We start from the raw sequence: 23,774 nt of genomic DNA, 5'->3' as shown, positions 1-23,774 counted from the left end.
GGTTTCAATAATAATAATAATCGAGCACTATACAGGTATTAATAATTGTAGGTTCAGTAACAAGTGGATTTTTTTCTGATACGTCACACCGCTATAAATTACCTCAATGGTAAAATCCGTGTTGCACAAATTTTTATAGGTCAAACTTAAAAACAAATTATTAAAATATTTTTTTTAATCCGACGTGCTCGAAAAATAGTTAAGAGATTTTTTAAAAATTGGCATCACAAATACGCTTCACCGGGACATATAAAAGCATTTCTGATTTAAAATTTGCTCTTGACAAGTGTAATGTACAGAGACGTGAAGAGTTTACTCTTGTGCTTCGGCCACGGCCACGCCCCTTCCTTCGTCACGTGGTCACACTGCGGAAGGTGAGGTCAGGTGGTATTCGGGATGCAGAGTTTCAGGTCCGGCGGCGCATCCCTGTCACCGGCATGACGTGGGTTTTGATTCTTGACGTCCCGGAAGCAACGTAGGCGGCTCCCCGGCTGGCGGCGGATGTTGACAGAGGCGGATTAACGAGTTTTTGGGGCGGAGGAGGGGCGGCATTTGTGACGGAGCCGGTTTCAAGCGTTTTGTGGTTCTGAAGCGGGGCTAACGTTTAGCTTGGGCGCGAACGACAGACACCGAATGTCCAATGAGAGTTCGAGCCCGGAAAAGGACTTGAAGCCGAACCGCACGCTTCGAAAGAACGCCACTTTGATGGTCAACGCGTCTGCCTGGTGTCGGTCAAGCTTGTGAAGCCAAGGGTGGTGTGTTCTGGAGACGAAGGCGCGACGGCACTCTGCGTCGCTGGATATTTGTGGACGATGGGGACTCAAGGAGCCGGCAGAAAGAGGCTGCCCAACCTGGAGAAGCTGACCGCAGAGGACGATGCTCTCAACCAGATCGCCCGGGAGGTGAGTTTTGCTCAAAACCAAACTAACTAAAAAAATGTATTTAAAAATATTTTCGAGATATGGATGATGATTGCTGTTCTTATTATAATTGTCATTGTCAGTAACTTTAATTTTGTAATTATTATTTTGTATAATTATACATGATACGTTTTGTAGTAACCTAATTACTGTTAGAATGTTTTTGTAATTATTTTAAATGCAATACATTTGCATTGTTATTATAACAATTACTCTTAGTATGCATTGTTTAATTGTATATATGCAATATAATAATGTGAAATTATTCTTATAATACAGCATTCAATGTCTATGTTCTGTATACTACTACTGTAATAATAATAGTAATTATGATTCTTAATAATAATCTCTGCATTCATCAATTATCTGACCCGCCTACCCCCATGTGGGTCTCGGGCAACAATTGGGGGGACACCCTGCTAACCAGTTATCCCCCACTGTGCGGCCCATAATGTTTACAAAACTTTTTTTTTCCCCATTATCATTATTGTTGTTCGAAAGCAAATATATACATTGAACATAATATAAACGCAATACAATTGAATAAAGGTAAGACAAAATATCACTTTTATAAATACATGTATTATCATACATCGAATAAATAATCTGAGTATGATATTACCATAATACTTCTGCTACTGCTACCACTACTAACAAAATATTCGTTTCAGACTATTATCGCTAAAGTAATAATAGTGATAGTACTGCAATAATGTTAATGAAAATATATTATTATAATCATTCTCTTTAAAACGTAAAATGTACTAATCAATAACAACAAAACATTTGCGGCAGACTGGTCATGTGACCACTGAGATGCAGATTAATGTTTAGAGGCTTAAAGAATGGGGGTCACTGGCACACACACACACACACTAGGTCAGTGAAGCATCGAGAGAAAACCAACTGGAGCTTTGGGCTCATTTGTCACCCAGAAACATATTGCTGCTGGGTGGGTGCCGGGGTGTAACCCGCCTTTTGCCTGAAGTGTAGAAAAATGGATGGATGGATTTTCCCCAACTTCATTTTACCCAACTCATAATAATTCTTTTTTTGCATTCCATGTCCAGTCTTTTCAGAAACGTTAAATAAATCATCTATGCCAGCCTGCCACTCGTGGTTGTAGGTCAACAGTAAGAACAATAAACTGTCTACATTGATGTGCAGTCATGCTCGCTCATTAATTCAGTGCATTTTTAGGACGTGGGAGTAAAATTCCATGCCATGATTGGGTCAAATTCTTCTTTCCTTGTCTTTGGGAGGGATACATTCTGTCACCGCATCCTTGTTTCGCTTCAGTACTGCACGTCGACTCGAATTTTTGTTGTTTACGTTCCAGGGGCTCCTCGCTCGAATGGCACCCTTTTGCAAACCCCTCCTTTGGCGCCCCCGTGCGGCCATGATACGCTTAGTCACATTCTACTAACCGCAAGTTACCTTTCATTCCTGCGCCATTTACAGAGATCTTCAAAGAATGAATGTACTTCCTTGACTTAGCTCACCTTTCACTTCAACTTTTTTTTTTCAACCCCTTTGGAATGCTGCCCTGTGCGGACACATTTCGCACATGTACCAGAAACCACCTCTTGTGGTGTGACAAACCGCTGTGTTTTGTGTTCTTCCCGTGTATATTTAATTAACTCAAGCAAGAAATTAATCTGGATTAAAATAAATGATACACAAACGTATTTTTTATAGTTTAGGCTCAGGCCAAAATAAGGCAAATGAACTTTGAACGAATATGACGGTTTCTTTATCGATTTCAACCCGAGCGGTTAATTTGCTAAACACTGACTTGCAGCGTTTTACCGATTCGCGACGACAGCCTCTCCCCAACGAGTGTGGCGTCAACATAAATCAGTGAGTCATAAGCCAGTTTACAACAATAAGGCAAACAACTCCTTGGCTTTGTCACTTCAACTTTTCGTGTTTCAGGAAACATGGAATGTGACTAAGCGTATCATGGCCACACGGGGGCGCCAAAGGAGGGGTTTGCGAAAGGGTGCCATTCCAGCGAGGAGCCCCTGGACGCAATCGACAAACATCAAAAATGTTTGTAACTACTGGCTACTCTAAAAAGATTCAATGATTTTGTTGTTTACGATGATACTAGTGCAGCGTGTTATACCGGAGACAAATTCCTTGTGTGTTCTACATACTTGGCCAATTAAAGATGATTCTGATTCTGATGTTCAACCCCCATTTAATTGAATACACTACAAAGACAAGATCTTTAATGTTCAATGTGATGAACTTGATTGCTTTTAGCAAATAACCATTAACTTGGACTTTTACGGTCGCGGCCCATTCTTCCTTGATGTGCAGCTTCTCAGCGGTCTCCGTTGTCGTTTTGAATGCGCCACACATCGGGAGACGGGTCAGGGCTGCAGGCAGGCCGGTCTAGTATCTGCACTCTTTTACCTTGAAGCCACACTGTTGTAACACATGCAGAATATAGTTTGACATTGACTTGCTGAAATAAGACGAGGTGTCCGTGAAAAAGACGTTAGGAGGGCAGCATGTTTCTCCGAAACCTGAAATTAATGGTGCCGTCACAGGTGTGTACGCTACCATCACAGATGCCGGCTTTTGAATTTCCCCAAAACATTTGAAATGTGGACTCGTCAGACCACAGAACAGTTTTTTTGTAAACAGAGAGGTAAACCTCACTCCATCTTTTCTTGTGGATGACCGAGTAATTCAGAGAAGCTCCTTTTCTAACCCAATCATGGCATCCACCTGTTTCCAGTTAGCCTGCTCACCTGTGGGACGTTCCAAGCAGGTGTTTGATGAGCATTCCCCAACTTTCTCTTGTCTTTTTGCTGCCTGCGCCAGGTTTTCAGGAACCTTTTGACACCATAAAGTTCCACGTTCGATATTTATTTGGTAACGGCAATGACCATGCTTGAAAAAAATGGCAGCTACAAATCCCTTGATGTGCATTCAATCTTAATATGGTGAACATCTCTGACAGGCAGAAGCACGCTTGGCGGCGAGGCGAACGGCGAGGGCGGAGGCCCGAGAGATTCGGATGAAGGAGCTGGAGAAGCAACACAAAGAGGTGAGGTGCTCTCACTCGCCCACCTAGTCTGATTAGCCCAAATGAGGGCCGCTGGCGTGAAACAATTTATTATAATTATTATTATTAATTGTTTTTACAAAATGGCCACAGAACAATATACGTTGCACAATTTTTTGTGTATATTTTTTTCCCCGTACAGGATTCCATACATGGACCCTATTTAGAATCAAATTATTGATCATCACAACTAACTTTTTGTAAAGTCTCTGAATGACGCCACTCGCCGCAGATGGCCAAACAAAAGCATTTTCGTTATGAAGTGCGTTGATACGGGTCTAACTATGAACAAGGATGGGTTGCGTTTAAAAAAAAAAAAAAAACTAAAGAAAACCCCAAGAAAGTATTCTTAAATTAGTCTGAGCCAGATAACTCAAAAGATGCTTGGCCAAGTTTATTTTTTACCGAGCATTTTAAGATCAATTAATAATTTGGTGTCTGTCATTGCGACGAAACAAAATCATTCTTTGGAAACGGGTCAATATCACAAGATGTGTTTTTGGCGCCGGTGTCAGAATCAAGCGCGCTGCGTAGCAGCTTGACCGAAATGCATTGCTAGCATCTTCACATCTACTTAACTCAATCAAGGAGAGGATGTACAAGTTTCATAGAAAAATCTCAACATTGAATTTTTTTGGGGGCGCGCGAAACGGGGAGGTCGCACCCATCACCTTTAACAACGATATCGATTGGAAAGTTTTCGCTACCAACTGGAAGACGACGGAAAGATTGCCGCTCATCAACACTAATCAGCTCATTTCCATTGAGTGACAAGAAGCAAACATGTGACGCGCCCTTACGGGTCAGAGGTCAGACGGTAGGAGAGGCGACAGCGTGACTGTTCTAAAGTCATTCGAGACATTCATCTTGCGGTGAGTCCCTTCTCCGTCGATCATCCTCTCCTTAAACCTTTTTCACAATAGCATCTCATTATTTTTTGAGCTCCAGCACGCCGCGCGGAGACCTCAAACAAGCAACGGCATTTTTAAAAAACCCGCAGCGCCAATCGCGAGGCTGGCAAGCGGCCACCCGCCTTGCACTCGATTCATCCATCGACTAAAAATGCAGCCATTCGCCGCCGCGACGTCAAATGTGTTTTTCAACAGAGTCTTGCCCCTGCTGGCCTGCGAAATTCAGTTTTATCAGTTGAAGATAAAGACGCGCTTTTCACGTCAATGAATTTGATGGCGAGAAAGGCCAAACCGAGTTTAGGCATGCGTGTTGCGATAAGGACGGTGGAAGAAAAGTGTGTGATGAGCGTGAGAACAACGAGGGGCCAAACCGAGTTAGCGCGTCCGCCTCACGGCGCAGAGGCGCAGGTTTCCATTCCGGGCCGCGGCTATCCTGTGTGGAGTTTGCACGTTCTCCCCGTGCTTGCGTTTGAATGCAGGTAAGAAGAACTAAGGCGAGTTGGCTGACCAAAAGAGGAGGGGGGGGGGGGAGAAAAAAAAAACTAACAACTACGACACAGGGCGGCCCGGTAGTCCAGTGGTTAGCACGTGGGCTTCACAGTGCAGAGGTTCGATTCCAGCTCCGGCCTCCCTGTGTGGCGTTTGCATGTTCTCCCCGGGCCTGCGTGGGTTTTCTCCAGGTGCTCCGGTTTCCTCCCACATTCCAAAAACATGCGTGGCAGGCTGATTGAACACTCTAAATTGTCCCGAGGTGTGAGTGTGAGCGCGAATGGTTGTTCGTTTCCGTGTGCCCTGCGATTGGCTGGCAACCGATTCAGGATGAGACGGCTGGGATGGGCTCCAGCACCCCCCGCGACCCTAGTGAGGATCAAGCGGCTCGGAAGATGAATGAATGAATGAATGAACTACGACACAATGCGCAAGAGGACCGCAGCCAATCTCCACAAAGATGAACAATATTCTGGCAACTAGCTCCTCCTCCCTAATTGTGATTACGAGCAGGTGTGCGCTGGAGACTCCGCCCCTCCTCACTGTGCATTTCTTAGTTGCACTTTGATTTTTCCTTCAAATGCTTTTTTTTCAGTTGTTTTTTTCTTTAAATCTTTTTTTTATTTAAACAAAAATTTGACACAAAAATGTGAATTTGATACTTACCATTTCTGCTTCAAACTATATTTGAAAAAAAAAAAGATTTAAACAAAAAAAACAACTGAAAAAAAGCATTTGATGGAAAATTCAAAGTATCAAAGTTGCCGTTCTACTTGACATTTGAATTGACAAAATCTCGTTTTCTCTGTTTATTTGGCCAGACGCCTGTGTTTTGTTTTTTTTTTTGGATGAACCCAAGCCATCTTATCTTACTGATAACTCAATACCGTTAAAAGCTAGGAGCGGACTTTATTTGTTGTTGTTGTTGCTATGGTGATCGTTTGTTATGTCGGCTTGATGCATAAAATGTCACCGAACACAAAATATTGTGTGGGGTTTTTTGTTGTTGTCAATATTGGGGAATGGCGGTGCGGTGAATGAGTTCAAAAGGCTTTCTAATTTGTGCCCCTTTTTCCTCTACAGAGGTATTATGGTCTGGATTATAAATGGGGTTATATTGAGCAGTGGATGGTATGACCCCGCGCATCTGCCGCTGGCCTACGAAAACCTCCTCCAGTACCACCTAATGGCTTCAAAAACAAATAAGAGCACCGCACCCGTTGTATTGAACCGGCCGAGACCGTAGCGTCACACACGCCGGAGTATTTGGAATCAAGTCATACTCACCAAAGTAACAAAGTGGTTGTGGGTGCAACGATGAAAGCCACCTGGGTGGAGTTGGAAGGTTTTTACGATTCGGCTACGCTGCATGTCAGCCTGTCGTTATTGCTGTGCTTGTGTTCACAAAGCTTTTCAGAGACAATGAATTCGAGTTTTTCATTTCGACTTGTGCGACGTGGCGGCCTTGTACGCTTGTGTTCTCAAGTTTGGTTTTGAGTCTGCATGTCCGGCATGGCATCGGGCGTACCCATCCGATCGTTTTTCTTCGCAAGCCTCATCGCTTGTCCCGTAACCGTCTCCTCTCTCTCTCTGCTCCTTCTTCGCGGCCTTTCAGGAGGACGGCGAGCGCTATTCCCGCCACGCGCGGAGACTCGCTTCGGTCTGTATCGTCTCGCTGTTTCCCTCTTGTCTTTGCTTTGTGAGAAGTTTTGGCTCAGGAAAAGAAACGCGGCCGCCTCCCGGCAATGTGACGCCACGTCATCATTTTGGCATACTGTGAAGTCAACGTGTGTCGGTGTTTGTCTTTTCCAGCTGTCGGATGATGAAGAGCGGATGTCCGTGGGGAGTCGAGGCAGTCTGAAGGTGACGTCATTTCCCATCTTTGCTAGTGGTGGACAAGTGAAGCTTCGTGAAGCACTCGTGTACGTTTCTGACTCCTCCAGAGGGCACTCTTTCTTTAAAGCTGCAGTGGAATTTTCATACATTTCCATTGCACTAAATCTTGATAAGATTCATGAGCACCATCTAGAGGTGTCAAAAAGTATCACAGGTGCTTCATGAAGCTTCGTTTTCCCATCATTAATCTTACATCACTTCTATTTGTTCTTCTGGTTTCATTCTAAAACCCTTCTTTCTATCCGGCGTTTATCCTTTCACTTCTCCCTTCCTTACATACGTCCTTGCATCCTCCCGCCGATCGTCGGCGTCCATTCTTCCTTTATCCTTCCCAGCCGTCAGATTACAGCTCATTTCTCGGTTCTGGCTCCCGGGCGTCCTCCAGAGCGAGTTCGGCTCGTGCGAGCCCCGTGGTAAGTTTTGCTGGGTCCATTCGACCTGACGTTGTTGCAGCTGACCGGGAGTGAGCGATGCAGTGGATCTAATTGTTTGTGAAGAAGTATAACATCTCCGTGGTTTGACTCTGTGTGCTTAGGTGGAGGAGAGACCGGACAGAGACTTCCTGGATAGAGTAAGTCAAGTTTTGATGTTTGGCTCATTTGGCCTCAAATGAAAGTAGAGCTGGGTTTCCTTTGGGATTAATATGTACCGTATTGGCACCGGATATAAGACGGCCCTGATTATAAGACGACCCCCTCTTTTTCAAGACTCAAGTTTGAGAAAAGATTTTTTGAACACCAAATTAATTTTTATACAGCAAATAATTTGAGTACATCCGAAACAAAAATGCAAACATCAGCAAACAAAAATGAATGCCTTCTGGTTTTTGAAACGTAAATGACATCATAACTTCTCCTCAGCTGCCGGTTAACCTGGCCGATTTTCGACCCGCTTTTCTCCAGATTGACGCTACGTTTCTCCATTTTCTGTTCTCTCTTCTATTATTTTCTTCTCTTTTCATTCTTACCGCTATTTTTTTTATTTTTCTCCTTCGTGCTACCGCTATTTTTATTTTTATTCTTGGCGACAGGGGTTCACTTTGGCCTGGGGAGTCAAGTTAAGCATTCGCTTCAATGATATCTGGCGCCATCTAGCGTCATGAATGGGTATAACGTCTAGACCCCGAATCTAAGACGACCCCCACTTTATTTCAATGCAAAAAAACACTGTCTTATCCATTTTCCACCGCTTATCCGGGGCCGGGTCGCGGTGGGCATCGACTTTAGGAGGGAAGCCCAGACTTCCCTCTCCCCAGCCACTTCTTCGAGCTCTTCCTGGCGTTGTTACTCTAAAGAGTGTTAAATTTGGGTTGAACACAAAAAAGTTTGAATTTGATGGTTTTGAAGAAAAGAATTGCCAGCTGTCGCATCTTCTTGTCAGGGCTCCAGAACAGCGCTGAACCTTTCTGCAGCCACTCTATCTTCCCTGGGTGGAGCGTCATCCCGCAGAGGAAGCTGCGACACGTCGGTCTCCGTCGAGATGGAGGCGTCAATCAGGGAGATGAAGGTATCGACGGTTCACCCTAACCGAATTGCAAATGTCATATTATTTCCATTGTTGGAAATTCAGCGATGGAGCTCACGCTGAATCTGTCAATGGAACGTTGTTTCGCTTTTGGTTGAATTTGATGCAAAAGCCTTCATTTCTCTTGGGTGGACAGTCACGAAATAGAACTTTGAAGTCCGTCCGATCCGGTAACTGTTGTCCTTCCGCGATGGTGGAAATGTCAACGTCTGACTCTGGATTTTTGACACGTTGTCTCAGGACTCGGTGGCAGAAGCGGAGGAAAAGTACCGCCGAGCCATGGTTTCAAATGCTCAGCTGCACAACGACAAGTCGACTTTAATGTATCAGGTGGAAACGCTGCGGGAGGAACTGAGCGACATGGAGGAGCTGCTTTGGGAGGCGCGACGGCACGCCGATGAGCGCACAAAGGTCGGTCGGTGGATGGGATGTCGGATAACATTGTTTGAATGTTTCGAACAGAGGTGGGGGATGTGGTTTTGGGGGAATGGGGGGGGGGGGGTGCGCGTGATTTATTGAGCTGCTGGAGCATGTTTGGGTGATATGGGGCATTACAATACAATACAATCTGATTTCTATAGCGCTTTCACAACAGCGGCAGCTGTAACAAAGCGCTTAACAAAACAGTTAACATCAAGTAAAATAATAAACACAACACATAACATAAAACACAGACAGTCATGCAGTCCTAACCACTTTTCCATCACACGCTTTGTTGTTTGAAGCAGTTTGAGATGAAAGAGGAGAGGATCAAAGTGTCCTTTAAGCAGTGGATCAGAGACGTCCTGCTCAAAATGTGCACACGTCGGCTACAAGCTAAGTTTCAAAGTCAGCAAGAAGCTGTAGCATCCATTGACGAAAAAAGAGATCGGTTCACTTCTCCTGTCCCATGGAAATCCACTTCAATTCCAAGCGGCGACTCACGGTTCCAAATGCGCATCAGCGCCCTGCGCCAACGCTCCTCTCTCCTCATCCTCAACTTCAGCAGCCATCCATTCAGCCGCACCAACGCCGACCGTCCAACAGCGTCGACATAGCCACTGAACAAAACGCGGTTGTGAAAAATGCTGCCCATTACAGGCGCAAAAAACACAAGCGCCCCAGGTCTGTCCAGCATCGACAGTCAATGGCGCTGACATTCCTCCCAACCAAAATCTGTGCTGGCACAGGCGTGCTGCCGAGAAGGCGCAGCCACCAAGCACAGATGCTTCTCCTTTGACGAATGTCGTGGCCAAAAAACGCTGAAAACAGTCCGTATCAGGTCCGCACGATGAAACGACAAACAACATGTGACAAAACAAAAGACAAAAACAGCAAAAAAGAACAAAAAAGCAAGGCTCTTGAAGAGCACTTGCCGAAGGCTGCCTACTCGGGCGCCATCTTGGAAAATAAATAAATAAAATACAACTTGGGAGAGTTGAGCATTGGGAACAATGTCATGGTGCTCTCGTTGCCTTAAGGTGCGGGAAAAAAAAGGACGGGAATTCATCAAGTAAAGAACGCGTACAAGAGAGTTGCTCCTCGTACCGTGACAGAGTATCGGGTGTGTCATGACTTGGCATTTCCAATGTGTTTGCAGGCATACGAACGTGAGCGCGACAGTCACGTTGTCCTCCAGTTCCAGTTTAAAGAGATGAAAGAGACCATGAGACGAAGTGAAGACCTGCTGATGGTCAGTTCAAGCCCAAAACGCCCCCCCAGCCCCCACTTGGCACACACAAAATGTGCAGAGCGGAGTCCTCACATTCTTCTTTTGTGTCATCGTCTTTGGGCCAAATGAGCACCTTTTAATGAGCGACTAACAACAAACGCGTTACTTTTCTATTTTCCTTCCTGTTTCTATTCCCCCCCCCCCCCACCCACCGCCTCCCAGGAAGTGTCAAAGTTACGAGAACAAACGCACGCTTACTCTCAGGAGGTGTCTGACTTGCAGGAGGCTCTGCAGTGGAAGGAAAGGAAGATTGCGGTATGACGCGATCACGTGTCCAAACACTCAAATATTAATTAAAAATTAAAAATAAAAAAAACAACAACCAGGAAGTAGATTTGAATTCCACTAAATGTCATACTAATATTAACTGCTAATCCATTAACCTCACTTAACCCGTTTTCTCCCCTTACCACTTTCCTCCTTTAAACCAACTCATCGTCCTGCCCCCCCCCCCCCCTCACCCCCCAGGCATTAGAGCGTCAGAGGGAAATCTCTGACGTCATTCAAATCGAGCGCGACCAGCTGAGAGTTGAGGTGCTCAGCCTCCGAGATGTTGTCAAGGTACCCGAAAAAGAAGTCGCATGACGGCGTGGCCATGTCACATGACACGACCTTTGGCCTCTTTCAGACGTTATTTGTTTTTTTTTCTGCCAGAAAGAGTTCAAGTCATTGATTATCGCTCATCTCTCCAAGCAGAAATACGGTGAGGTCATTTCTCCCGAGGTCGCAACCGACGGGGGGCCGAGATTGGACGGCGCTAAGGATGAAGTCGGCGAGAGCGTTGCATCCCTGTTGGCGAACGAAGTCCCTGCGAGCGGAGAGAGCATGCTGGGTAAGGCTCGCTTGCCAGAAAGCACAGAATATCATTCCACCATAGTGTAAAGCAGGGGTGTCCAAATGATAGCCTGAGTCCATTGGCGTCCAATTTGTTGCTGACCCAGCATATACGAAATATTTCATTTGACAAGGCCTGCAATGCGGATTTTTTGAGATGCAAATGTTAATTACATTTTTTTTTTTGAGGGAAGGCAATTATTTAGCATGATCAATGGAAAAAAAAGCTTATTATCATTCCAACATGTTTTTTTTCAGGTCTTATGACTTCACTCAATCAAATAATGACTCAACTTGCTTGAATATTTTAAGATAAGATAAGATAAGATATCCTTTATTCGTCCCACACTGGGGAAATTTTATTTTATTTTTTATTTTTATTTTTTTACCTACACGGCAACTCGGGACTTGCTTGAGACTTGAAGGTTAAGACTTGAGATTCGCGCTTATGTGACTCACTCTCACCTCTGGTGTCTTCCATCCATTTTCTGAACCACTCGACTTCACTGTTAGCATTTAGCTAAGCCATAGCTCGACTCGGCTTACCGGCTTTTCTTTACTGCGCCGCCTAGCCGACCCGACAACAATCGTAGAAGTGCCGCTGGTCGGCTAGCTCGTCCGGAATGTTAAAAAGTGCGGTGAAGCTCGGCCGGCCCGCTTTTCTTTACGTTGCCTTCGCTATCTTCGGCGCCTGTGCGGACCCCGACAATAATACACGAAGCGATCGACTCCGCGATGTTGAGAGTGCAGCGATGGGTTCGTGATTGATTGATTGATTTGATTTTTTTTTTAAACCCCAAGTGTCAATATTTATAATAAACATTGTTTGGAGAGTCAATCAGACTTCGACTGGATGTACGTTGGTGCATTTAATGCGGCTTTCAATATCGGGCTAACTATTAGCCTCGTTAGCAGTATCGGACCGACATACTGTAGGTATCATCTTTTTTTTTTTTCCCTCCAATATCGGTCCGGTAATTCTCATGCATCCATAATATATTGTGTAATTACTCGATGGATTGATTTTTTTTTTTTTTAAGCATCATTAATCGATCAAGGTCTAAGAATTTCAAAATCACTCTTCAACTGTTCTAGATGCAGCCCATGGAGGAAAAAATTTGGACATCCCTGCCCTAAAGCATGATCGGTTCTCATTGATTTGAATGTGTCCCAGTTGAATTTGAATGGGATGTAAGATCCAAAGATTAATGATGGGAAACGAAGCTTCATGAAGCACCTGTGATACTTTTTGACACCTCGTTCACTCTTTACCTGAGCGCCTGAGGTTAACTCCACGCTCTCCGTCGTTGACAACTTGGTTATGACTTGTGTGCTCCAATGTAACCTTGGTGGTCTTTCAGGCACCGGTGGAGACATGACATCTCGCCATTGCCAGATAAATAAACCCCCACAGGCGCTCGGCTTCAGCTCGGCTGACAGGCACTCGCGGGCTTCGCTCGTGAGCCGAGAGGCCCGTGCGGGAAGACAAACAAATCGGATGAGGACGTTGCCCGCCCGACTCGGACGAAGCTGCGTGCCCGCGAACGGAGCGATCGCAAGACGAGCAGCGACGCAAAGTGGAAACTCTGTCCCTGAATTGACTTTTACACCCAAAGTCAAGTCGTCTTTCGGGTCGCTGAAAAATGCCCAACCGTCCTCCAAACGGCGCAACGGTCCGTCAAAATGGAAAAAGTCCATCTCTGGTGTTTGTCGAACTTCCGTTGGAAAGGTCCACAAATCAGGTCCGTCTGCCTCGGACTTGATCTTGGACCAAAAGAACATCAGATCCGGGAACTCGGCTGAGCGGCAGAAGACGGATCACATTACCTTGAAGCAAGCTGACTTTCACCGCTCGCCAGGCCAGGCTGAACCACCTTGCTCGGCCAGTCTCACACGAGACTTTGAGGATTGTCCTGCAACCACGGAGCAAAAAGCCGTTACAAATGTCTCAGAGAAATACGAAACGCCGCACGAAGAAACGGATCATCCAAACATGACTGACTTTGTTTTTGTGGAATCGTCCTTTGGTCAGGACGCCCTTTCTCCCGAAGACTTCCTGCCAAAGTGGCCAGGATCTTCGCCCACCGCTGCCGGTTGCAAGTTCAGAAGCTTTGTTGAGGAACTCAAGGTCATGGCGGCTCCCGAATGGCTGCTGCTGAAACTCCCGGAAGGAAAACTCTTTGAGGAGCGACCCTCCGGCCACATTCTGGAGACTAATGTGCAAGCCGGCCACGAGCCTTCCGTGGCCGACGTGGACAGTTGTGAGGAAGTCCACGAGGAGATGGAGCAATAATCACCTGCGAACGGAAGGAAAATCGTGCTGGGGCAAGTTCGTTTTGGTGATCGGCTCAGTCCAGGATGCGGACCTAAACTACCTTTTTGCCTTCAACGGAAGTCTTGGCTGTCACCGTTTAGAATGTCAAAGCAACGTGTAATGGATTGATGGACCGTTTTGGTCCGTTTCGTCATTTCAAGTGGCCATCTTTCGCTTTTTCCGGTATGCCGCCCTCAGAGGCAAACGTTTGAGCCCCTCTCCTCAAGTCTTTGGGGGTGAATATGACTTTGTCGGCTCGTCCGTCCGTATGTGCCCTGTTTTTGACCGGTGACCAGTCCAGGTTGTAAGTCGGCCCCCCAAAGCCAGCTGGGATGGGCTCCAGTTGATTCAGGAGCGATGTTTGTGTTGTTGAATTTTTCCGAATGAGAATCAATAAACGATTTCTGTTGAATTGAGCTCAACGTATTCATTACAAGATTGCTGCCGTGTTCTGCATTTTCTCAACAGCGATGGCGCAGCATTTCTCACGGGTAAGAAATCGTTTAAAAAAAAAAAAACGGAAACGCTCCGCTGATCGGAATGTGTGAACAATCACGGATTTCCCCCAATCAAACCACCAATCGTTTGATCTTATCACGGTACTACAATTCAAAAAATGTAATTCAAACTTAAAAAATTAATTAAAAAATCTGGTTGTAATTAAAAATCATTTGATCATGACGTGATTTAACAAATAAGCTTGTCGGGAGGCTGTTGCAGTGAGTAACTGGACGTTCACTCCTCTCATTCCAGAGCTCCATCTGAGGAAGCTATTTGAAGAGAGGGAAAGTTTCCAGGATCAGGTGGGCTTCGGAAATGTCCCACAAGAGGGAGACAAACAAGCATCCTGCAGGATTTTCCTTTTTTTTGAAAATGTGCGTCTACCGTAGGTGAGAATGCTCAAGGCTCAACTGCTTCTGAGGCAAAGAAACTGGTCCGATGGGAGCCAAAATCCTGACCGAGACGGTCTAGAAAACGGCACAGACTCGCATGTGGTGGACCTTCAGAGTGAGTCTTATATATTTTTTTTCCTCACCCTTGCTCACAAAAACGTTCACATTCATCTTCGTCATTTTTCTTCGACTTTGCTCCGGCACATTTTTCTTCTCAGGGGATGCAAGCAGACAAATCAGCGACCTGAAGTTCAAGCTGGTGAAATCCGAACAGGAAGTTGCCACTCTGGAACAAAACGTATGTCGTTCATATGAACATCCACACAAGGGTCGCGGGGTGTCCCCCTCCGACTGCTCGAAGACGGCTGGGATAGGCTCCAGCACCCCCCGCGACCCTCGTGACTAAAATTCTGTTGTTCCGCGCTGGTGTGTCCGCCATTGTCCAGGTCATCCGGCTGGAAGGTCAGGTGACTCGCTACAGGACCGCATCAGAGAGCGCAGAGATGCTTGAGGACGAGCTGAAGGGCGAGAGGAGAAAACTACACCGAGAAGTACTTTCCTCGTACAACTGCAATTTCATTCGCTCTTTGTGAAGCAAAGCTAAAGCTAAAGTATCAAAATTTGCAATTCATTTAATATGCTGTATTTTCTTTTCGGGTATCTTATTCTGCCCACTCTTACTATTGTTACTGTGTGTGCGGAGGGCTTTCACAGCAGGCAGAAGCGCTAGCGCTCTCTCTTTTTCTCTCTCTCTTTTAACACACACATGAAGGTCGGAAAACGAAGCTTCATGAAGCACCTGTGATACTTTTTGACACCTCGAGATGGTGCTCTTGGTTCAAATATAAAGGTTAGTGCAATGGAAATGTATTGAAATTCCACTGCATCTTTAAACCAAGAGTGCCCTCTAGAGGAGTCAAAAACGTACACAAGTGCTTCACGAAGCTTCACTTGTCCACCACTAGTCACACACATTTGAAGCCATTTTTATTTCCGTAAGAAGGCAATTTGTTTATTTTGGTTCGTACATACCTGCATTGTTATTTTTGTCGAGTCACAAACGTTTCGTGTTTGTTTATAATTTTTCATGGTCTTTTCTTTTTGTCATTTTCCAAGCTGAAAATCGTGGATTCGCTGTTCAAAATTGTAACGGGTCGCTGTTTGCTGCCTGCAGTTGCGCTCAGCTCTGGATCGGATCCAGGAGCTGGAGGCGACGAATGGCCTCCTCGCCAAACGTTTGGAGAAGATGAAGGCCAACCGCAACATCCTGTTGGCCCAGCAGTGACCCCGACGTCCCCGAGAGGAGCCCGACTCCTCCCGCAACGGACTCCCGAGTGACTCTCCGCGTTGGAAAGCGTGCGGAAATCTTTTCCCCTGCAACTGGACTCGGCAATGGCTTCTGTTGGGTGACGGCTGCTTGATTTTCAGCAACGGGCGGGACCATTTGGATGGGGTGTGATGTCACCAGGTCAGGTGGGGCCCCACAGAATGTCTTATGATGTCCTGAAACCCCGCACAAGTGCTCGGCCAGGTTCTGAAAACAAATGAATTCTGCCTCGTCAACTTTCTCCTCCGACACTGGGAGGTATGGAAAGTCGTTTGCGGATTTCTTCAATATCAGCTTAAAATCGTGGTATGAGGATTCTCTTTGATCTCACTAGTAAGACGGGTTTAGTGCACTACAGTGAAACTCCTCTACAACGAAAACATGTTTGCGGCAAGTAATTTTTCACAACAGGGGGTTTTTCACTGTAGCAAATTTCTTATCAGATGTAAACACACACACACGAATGTGTACTCTTTATTCCAATAGTGCATAAGTATGAGCATACACTTATTTGACACTTCATATAGTCAGTGTGGAAAGAATTTGCAAAATTTACGATCAGCATCCACTTTCACTTACATTAATTTATTGGATAATGTCTTTTATTTTGCTTCTTCCGTCTTTCATTTTGATCACTTATACCCTCTCTTCCAGCATCACAGCTCTTCTTAACTGCTTGACATCCAAAGGTCCGTTTTGTAGCCATTTTAGCAATGCAGCGTTCTTCCTGCTTCTGAAACAAACAATAAATACTTCCTGGACTACTGCGCACGTGTAAATGTGTAAAGTCGTATGGTGCACGCTCTTAAAACCGCTGACTCCAAAGTAACCCAAATTGTGTGAAATAGTTTAGGCATCAAGACACTTTATTTCTTTATAACACAAACGATGACATTTATTTACATTTTGACACTTTTCTGACGCTGAACACTGAAGCTCAACCAAGCAAACACAAAAGAAAAGTAAACAGCAGTTGTTCCTGCTTTGCAATTTCTGTGGTTTTTGGGACAGCGGGTTTCGTCAGTTGATCACATCACCGACCTCCAAACGATAACAATAATTTAAAATGATATAGTCTTAAAGCGCAGTCCGGGTCAGGCGCTAACCAGTGCCACTTTGCTTTCTGATGGAGCCTCGACGATTTCCCCCGACATGAAAGCCTCCTGAAAAGTCAAAATGTGAAAACCATTGTGAGTGCCAGGCAACCTCCACTGAAAAGAACATTCTCAATGATCTGCGAATCCACCCGAGTCATGATTTCTTGTGCACTTCCTGTAATGTGCTACGCTGCCACAAGATGGCACCAACACTACAGGTACGGGTTTTTTCTTTTTCACTCAAATCTTCTGGAAGCCATTTGAATGACAAGTTTTAGTGGACGGTTGCAAGGTGTGACTTGTTTATGGTGGGTAATTGTGTTCCTGACCCGCCATGTTGTAATATAGTAGAGACCATTAAAAAAACAAATAGAAAACATAACTTTGTAAACATTTTTTTCCTGCTTTTGATCGCCAAGGTGAACATCTGGGAAGTGCCTCCTAGTAATGGTGCCAAACAAGCCGTCATTCACCTTGTCATAGATGACTTTGACGATGAGCGAGCAGCTCGGGCACGTGGCCACGTCCTCGCCATTTTCCAGCTCCTCCTGTCAACGGAACAAAAAGCAATGGATCCACATATTGCAACGTTGGGGTACATTTCAGGAGAAACCAGGTTTGTCTTAAAAGAGAATTTGAATAGAGAAGAAAAATAACGATGAGACGAAAACGAGCGGATTTCCCACAAGTACAATTGAATAGTTTCATCTATGCTGTTCGTTAATCACAATCCTCAGATTTTTTATTTCCTACCGACTGCGCGATGTTTGCCAACTTGAAAATAATGTATTTGAAGATTATTCCTGTATTTCCCTAGGTCAACTATATATATCTATTGATGCCATTGGTATTTTGTACTTTCTTGGTATTTGGTAATGGGGTTAATCAGGTGGAGGAGTAATACATAACTCAACCTTAATGCAATCTCAATGTTTCTTATTCTTAAATGAAATAATTGAATATTATATGGAACATGAAACCGAAATTGTCCGTCCCAACTCCAAATGGAAAGGTTTGGAAACTTACCATAAAATTACCCAACGTTTTCCCCTCCATTTCAACCAAAGGTTTGTGCTATACAGCACCATACTGTTCTTATTGTTGTACATCGTTTTGAGAACGGTAATGGTGTTTTTAGGATACAATTGGCTTTTCCTTGTTTTCCAACAATGACCAAATTCTTTAGATTTCTTGAACACAACCTGGAACGTTATCAGCAACAGAAAGTTGGCCCTTTTAGCAAAGAACCGTGGTAGGAGAAACAAAAAAATCATTTCGGGGGGTTTAATCGGCTAAATGGGCGAAATAATTCACATTAAAATGACGTGATGTACAGTCCTAACATTAAGCAATGGGTTCGCTCACGGTGACTCACTTTGCTTATGGCGAATTTGTCTCCACAGGGACAGGGAAAGTAATATGTTTCGGTGTCTTCGTCGTATTCAAAGTCTTCGATTTCAACTTCGTCATGAAAAACAGACATTTTCACAAAGAAAAAGCAATTAGACGCGAGGACTAACGCCGCAAAACGAGTTCAGTCGCCACTTAATGACGTCGGATTTGTTGTCTCAGATATACAACGCACACGTCATAGGGACTGCGCGGATTGGCTCGTTCCAGAAATACGTACGTGTCCGCCCTGTTGAATGTGTCAGTTGCCCTGCAAACTCATGCATTGTTCTGAATTCATGAAAGTGACAACCAATAAAATTCGTATAATCTCATTCATACATAGGCACACGCACACACACACACACACACACACACACACACACACACACTCGCACGCTCTCTCCACCTCTCTTTCTCTCTCCCTCTCTCTTTGTATCTATCGATCTATCCACCACTCCTCCCCATGTAATAATCCGATTAAAAATGCCGTAAATAAGAAAAATAAAACAGTAATGCAAGCAGAAAAAAACATTGTCAAAAATTTTTCTGAATAAGAGAACAAGTGAAGGTTAATAAGATTTGTCGCTAGAGGGAGACAAAGTATATATTTACTGCTTCAATGTCCTCGTGAGCGCCATCCCTCGCCTCAAACACATAACACACTTCACACTTTCAACAATAGACATGTAGCAAGACGTTTTATTCATTAAATACTGTTAATTTGACATGCACTTTGCGTGTTTTGGGCCAATGTGTACTATCTTTCTGTCTATATCAGATTGTGACAATTGGAACCTTTCAATCTATCAATAGCACGTCTGACAATAAATGTCGATTCATTTTTCATCTATGTTTTACGCCACTCGTTTTTGTGTCAAGACATTGACCTCTGACCTCTATTCCTTCTGTTAAGTATGTTCATTGGTAAACCGTTTTACTCGTTTCACTGTTTCTTCCGTGACCCTTGAAAACCCCACAGGTGCATTTTCATTTGAACGTGTGCAAAATGTGGACGATAGGCAGACTGTTCTCAGGGCTGTTTCAAGATTCCTCGCCACACTTTGCTGAACTACAGGTACATGTGAAACTATATCTAAACACACACACACTCACACAATATAGTGTTATACTGTTTTTATTGGTAATGGGAGGTGGGAGGAGGCATTTTTGTCGACGTGGATCAAATCGGCCAGAAACAATGTGCACCAAATTTGTAGCAATATGACCCGAACGTTTTGTTGTTTTTCCGACTTTCATAAGGGTTATGCAAGGAAACGTACGTGGGTTTTGTTCGGTGGTTGGGGCGTGTGTTTTGTTTAGGGGGAGGGAGGGGGTGGAGGGTTGCGGGGGCTGTAGACTTCCACCTGGCTCGACCCAAGTCAGACACAGAAAACGGGCACGTCGGGAACCAGGTCGCTCATGGACCCGAGGATCCGCGCCCTGGAGCTCCTCGGAGTGGCGCTCTGCGCGTGCGCGTGGATATTCACGCTGGCGGCCGCGCTCAGGTCGGCGTGGCTCACCCTGTCCACGGAGCTGCTGCCCACGGAGAGCTACGAGCTGGGTCTTTGGGAGACGTGCGTGGTGCAGGACGTGCAGGGCGCTCTGCTGTGCCAACGCCACGGCAGCCCGCTGGCCTTGCCGCGCGACATCAAGCTGGCGCGCGTGCTGGTGTGCGCGGCGCTGTGCGCGGGGCTGCTCGCGCTCGCGCTGGCCATCCCGGGCTTGCACGCGGTGAACGCGCGCGCCGACGCCCGAGCCAAGAAAGTGATGAAAATGTGCGGCGGGGCGCTGAGCGTCGCGTGCGCGGTGCTGGTGCTCGTCCCGGCGTCGTACGTCGCTCACGTCGCGGCGCGCCGCTTCTTCGACGACTCGGTGCCGGACGTGGCGCCGCGCTGGGAGTTTGGAGACGCGCTCTTCTGCGGGTGGACCGCGGGCGCCTTGCACTTGATGGCGGGGGCGGCGCTGCTCGCCTCCTGCGCGTTCCCGCAAAACCGTCACGGCCCCGGACCGAGGGATCGACTGCAGCACCGACCAAGGACGGAGTACGTCTGAAAAATGGACACTTGGACGGTGTTTCCCAAGCTTTTGTCGAGCCCGCGAGGGCGCGCGTATTTTGTCGTCAAATCTCAAATCAATAAAGGAATCGGTGATTCCAATACGACAGCGGCTTGTACTTCGCCTGTTATGTATGACCCGAGAGGGTCGCAGGTCAAACATCGATGGCTCAAAGCGAGCACCCCCGTGCGACACCTCAACATAAAAGCATGGCTTTAATTGCCCTTTTCCCGTACGGGACAATGGAGTTTATAAACAAGAAGCAAAGTATCCACCTCGCATTGTTTCAACCTCTTTGGCTCTCATCAGCAGCCAGAACGGATCGGAGGCAGCGAAGGCGGTCTCGGCTCTCACGACTCTGAAGTTGAGCAGAGGTGGGCAAACTACGGCCCGCGGGCCAAATCCGGCCCGCTGGTCTTTTTAATTCGGCCCGCCGAAGGTTGGTACACAATGAAGGCTCGATATCAACGACTGCATTCGTTTCATTTGGACTTGTAATGACAGGCGTTTCAACGCCAGGTGGCGCAGTTACTTGAAGGGGGGGGGGACGATACGGAAGCCGAGTCAAGCAAATCCCGTTCGATATGACGGAATAATGTACCCTTAAAGTCTGAAAAACGTGCCCAAAAAAATGCAAAATACTGCTTTTTAAATCAAGAAATCCAATTCATATTACGTCGAATTTAGTTCACACTTTTGATCCAGCCCTCCATAATACTTTCTGGTTCTCGTGTGGCCCTATGAAAAAAATAATTGTCTAATAATCCTGTTAATGTGCTGAATTGTCAAATCGAAACACGGCGGTTCTATGTCGGCGGTCGCTGGTTCTAAAAATAGCTCAGCGATTTCCTCGGAATATTGTCGAAGCGATCGTTTGAATATTTGATGGGGATTTATTCAAATGAAGTCTTACGGATTGGTTTCTGTTTCCTAATTATTGCAAAAAAAATCTCGGTCCGCGTTTCACTCTTTGGAGAGTTCGATAAAGACCCGAAAGCAAATCGTGGAGAAGCGTCACGGTCGACCCCCCCTGAAAAAATGGCTAAATTGCGCAATCGCCCGGCTCGGAACCGCTCAGTCTCTTATAGAAGCGGCGCCAGGACCGCACGGTCTTTCCGGACCAGATCCAGAAACCCGACGTGATGCCGACCATCATGGTCATCAGGTACTTGATCATGAACACGCTGAAGTCCGGCGTCAGGGGAGCCAAATTTCCCGGCGGGCACGGCGCGGCGAAGCCTTTGCAGGTCTGCGCGCGCCACGTCCGCTCCCAGCGCGGACGCAGCGCCAGCTCGTAGAAGTGGCAGGCCACCACGGCGCCGGCGGGGACGGCGTGCAGCAGGCCGAAGGCGCCCATCCGCGACATCAGCTTCTCCAGCTTGGCCTTCTCCGTCCGGTCGAGCTTCGCGACGGCGCGGATGCGAAACAGAGACGCCAAGCCGGCCAGGAGAAAGGAAGTTCCGAGCAGAAGGTAGACCAATTGCGGCGCCAGCACGAAGCGACGCAGGGCGTCGGCGTCGTACACGCCCACGTAGCAGACGCCGGTCAGAAGGTCTCCCTCCACCCGGCCCGTCGCCAGCACCGCAACGGTTTTCAACGCCGGCACGCTCCAGGCCAGCAGGTGGAAGTAGCGGCAGTTGGCCTCGATGGCCTCGCGCCCCCACTTCAAGCCCGCCGACAGGAACCAGGTCAGCGACAGGACGAGCCACCAGAGGGCGCCAGACATGCCGAAGAAGTAGACCGCCACGAAGAGCACGGCGCAGCCCTCGTTCCCGCCGCCCTGAATCACCAGCTTGTAACCGTCCGCCTTGAACTTGCCCACGCACGCGACTTTGTCGCCGAGCAGGAAACCGGCGACGTACGCCAGCGCCACCATCAGGTAGCAACCGGAGAGAAAGACCAGCGGTTTTTCCGGGTAGCAAAAGCGTTGGGCGTCCAGCGCGTACGTGAGGACGCTGAAGAGCGTGCTGACCAGGCAGAGCCCCGCCCAGACGGCGACCCACAGCCGCCCCAACTTCAGCTCCTCCTCCCCAAAGTACATCAGCCCGTAAGGCGCCCCCGAGACCTCGCAGGGGGCGCCGCAGTCCTCGGCGCCGAGGAAGCGGTAGCCGAGGTAGGCGGGCGCCTTCAGCTGCGGCGGGCAGGAGAAAACCGGGTCGCCGGAACCCCGCGACGCAAAGTTCGAGTCCCACGCCGTCGGGGTCGGCGTGGGACCGCCCCCGTCCGAGGTGTTCTGACCCACGCAGATCTCTCCGGCGCCGTGGACCGGGAACTTCTCGCAGCGCAGCCTCTCGGGCCACTGGAAGCCAAATTTATTCATCAGCGCCTCGCAGCCCCGCCGAGCCCGTTCGCATAAAGTCCGGCAAGGGGGGATGGCCCGCTCCAGAACCGTGCACACCGGCGCGTACGTGGAGCACAGGAAGAACTGGAGGTCCGCCGAGCACTGGACTTTGACCAGCGGGTAGAACTGGTGCACCTCCAGCCCCGCGTCTTCTTGGTTGGCGTGGCCGAGCAGGTTGGGCATGATGGTCTGGTTGTAGGCCATGTCGGCGCAAAGCGGGATGGAGACGGACTGACACAATCCGTGTCGGGGGACGGAAAAGCCCTTCCGGTCTTGAGTCCGGCCCGGCGGGATGAGCAGGAGGAAAGTGCAGCTCAGCCACCGGGGCCACGTCCTCCGCGTCGCCATGGGGGGCCGGGGGGGGAGGAGGGGGGTCGGATCCACCCAACCATGGGGGGCCGGGGGGGGGGGGGAGGGGGGTCGGATCCACCCAACCGAGGGAAAAGTAGCCCCGCCGACCGACTCGTCGCCGCCGCGTTTCCCGGAGACGTCTTCCCGCCAAGACACAAAGTTGTCTGTGTCGCTCACAGTGAAGCTTTTTGTTTTTCTTCACCCTCCGTGAGTCTCAAGCTTGGTGGTCTGTTCCAGGCGCCACGCCCCCTTCCCCCCTACTGCTCCGGCATGGGGGGCGTGGCCTTGTGACACTGTCTGCCCGGAACCAATTGGCTGATTTGTTCATCACCCCGCTTCTCGTCTGTGATTGGCTTTGGCGGCGGCGCTTCGGGCTGCGATAGGCGGAACGCAAGCGCCGCCGCATTTCAAATCATCTGGCGCAGGACTTTTAATTGTTATGCAGATGAGTTTTGACAGAGACAATTTGGAGAAAAGTCTGAAAAAGAGGAGATGGAGGCCGTTGTTGCCCGCAGTAAAAGTTTCGGGCTATTTTCAGGAATGGAGATTGTGTTTCGAATCTTCGTTTAGTAATCGCGGTGCATTGTGGGTAGCAGACGTCGTGTTTCATCAGACGAGTCTTACAGAATACGATACAAAG

The 23,774-nt window shown here is 47.4% G+C and overlaps 5 protein-coding genes across 14 annotated transcripts in view; 3 read left to right on the top strand and 2 right to left on the bottom strand.

Moving 5' to 3' along the window:
- Window positions 1–6,911, top strand: part of eef1b2 (eukaryotic translation elongation factor 1 beta 2) — a 38,501-nt gene extending 31,590 nt beyond the window's left edge. Inside the window, exon 5 of the mRNA XM_052055718.1 lies at window positions 6,628–6,911. Coding sequence (XP_051911678.1) covers window positions 6,628–6,896 — 269 coding nt within the window. The 3' untranslated portion in view covers window positions 6,897–6,911. The remainder of the gene's footprint in view (window positions 1–6,627) is intronic.
- lrrfip1b (leucine rich repeat (in FLII) interacting protein 1b) lies at window positions 357–16,665 on the top strand. Of its 10 annotated transcripts, XM_052054739.1 has the most exons (18): window positions 367–902; window positions 3,895–3,981; window positions 6,483–6,530; window positions 7,015–7,059; window positions 7,212–7,262; window positions 7,631–7,708; window positions 7,831–7,866; window positions 8,676–8,801; window positions 9,060–9,230; window positions 10,399–10,491; window positions 10,693–10,785; window positions 10,999–11,091; window positions 11,227–11,362; window positions 14,432–14,481; window positions 14,569–14,686; window positions 14,790–14,869; window positions 15,018–15,122; window positions 15,746–16,665. In XM_052054739.1, the coding sequence occupies exons 1-18, from the start codon at window positions 813–815 to the stop codon at window positions 15,854–15,856; spliced, it is 1,611 nt and encodes a 536-aa protein (XP_051910699.1). In that variant the 5' UTR covers window positions 367–812; the 3' UTR covers window positions 15,857–16,665. The 10 variants fall into 10 exon arrangements, with proteins under 10 accessions (XP_051910664.1, XP_051910638.1, XP_051910645.1 ...); XM_052054748.1 differs by lacking the exons at window positions 10,693–10,785; window positions 10,999–11,091 and having other exon boundaries at window positions 368–902; XM_052054678.1 differs by lacking the exons at window positions 14,432–14,481; window positions 14,569–14,686; window positions 14,790–14,869; window positions 15,018–15,122; window positions 15,746–16,665 and adding an exon at window positions 12,726–14,419 and having other exon boundaries at window positions 358–902.
- A 78-nt stretch (window positions 16,666–16,743) lies between these two features.
- On the bottom strand, window positions 16,744–18,523 carry dph3 (diphthamide biosynthesis 3). The gene is made up of 3 exons (XM_052056008.1): window positions 18,371–18,523; window positions 17,469–17,543; window positions 16,744–17,061 (listed from the first exon to the last, which is right to left on the bottom strand). The coding sequence occupies exons 1-3, from the start codon at window positions 18,476–18,478 to the stop codon at window positions 16,993–16,995; spliced, it is 252 nt and encodes an 83-aa protein (XP_051911968.1). The 5' UTR covers window positions 18,479–18,523; the 3' UTR covers window positions 16,744–16,992.
- Window positions 18,524–19,767: 1,244 nt separating this feature from the next.
- On the top strand, window positions 19,768–20,536 carry LOC127593979 (putative claudin-24). The gene has a single exon (XM_052055791.1). The coding sequence runs from the start codon at window positions 19,807–19,809 to the stop codon at window positions 20,437–20,439; it is 633 nt and encodes a 210-aa protein (XP_051911751.1). The 5' UTR covers window positions 19,768–19,806; the 3' UTR covers window positions 20,440–20,536.
- Window positions 20,537–21,452: 916 nt separating this feature from the next.
- On the bottom strand, window positions 21,453–23,131 carry LOC127593530 (frizzled-7-like). Its single transcript, XM_052055034.1, has one exon. The coding sequence runs from the start codon at window positions 23,129–23,131 to the stop codon at window positions 21,485–21,487; it is 1,647 nt and encodes a 548-aa protein (XP_051910994.1). The 3' UTR covers window positions 21,453–21,484.
- Between the last annotated feature and the right edge of the window lie 643 nt (window positions 23,132–23,774).

Source organism: Hippocampus zosterae, chromosome 2 (assembly GCF_025434085.1).
Source record: "Hippocampus zosterae strain Florida chromosome 2, ASM2543408v3, whole genome shotgun sequence".
NCBI classification, from domain to species: Eukaryota; Metazoa; Chordata; class Actinopteri; order Syngnathiformes; family Syngnathidae; genus Hippocampus; species Hippocampus zosterae.
Note: the sequence above shows the minus strand (reverse complement) of the source record. Positions and strands in the feature narration are given on the sequence as shown.

Coding starts and splice junctions, on each gene's coding strand:
- lrrfip1b (XM_052054678.1), top strand. CDS start 813: ATGGGGACTCAAGGAGCCGGCAGAAAGAGGCTGCCCAACCTGGAGAAG. Junction 8,802..9,059: donor CGTCAATCAGGGAGATGAAG/GTATCGACGGTT, acceptor ACGTTGTCTCAG/GACTCGGTGGCAGAAGCGGA. Junction 11,363..12,725: donor GAGCGGAGAGAGCATGCTGG/GTAAGGCTCGCT, acceptor GTGGTCTTTCAG/GCACCGGTGGAGACATGACA.
- dph3 (XM_052056008.1), bottom strand. CDS start 18,478: ATGTCTGTTTTTCATGACGAAGTTGAAATCGAAGACTTTGAATACGAC. Junction 17,544..18,370: donor ACAAATTCGCCATAAGCAAA/GTGAGTCACCGT, acceptor TTCCGTTGACAG/GAGGAGCTGGAAAATGGCGA. Junction 17,062..17,468: donor TCAAAGTCATCTATGACAAG/GTGAATGACGGC, acceptor TTGACTTTTCAG/GAGGCTTTCATGTCGGGGGA.
- LOC127593979 (XM_052055791.1), top strand. CDS start 19,807: ATGGACCCGAGGATCCGCGCCCTGGAGCTCCTCGGAGTGGCGCTCTGC.
- LOC127593530 (XM_052055034.1), bottom strand. CDS start 23,131: ATGGCGACGCGGAGGACGTGGCCCCGGTGGCTGAGCTGCACTTTCCTC.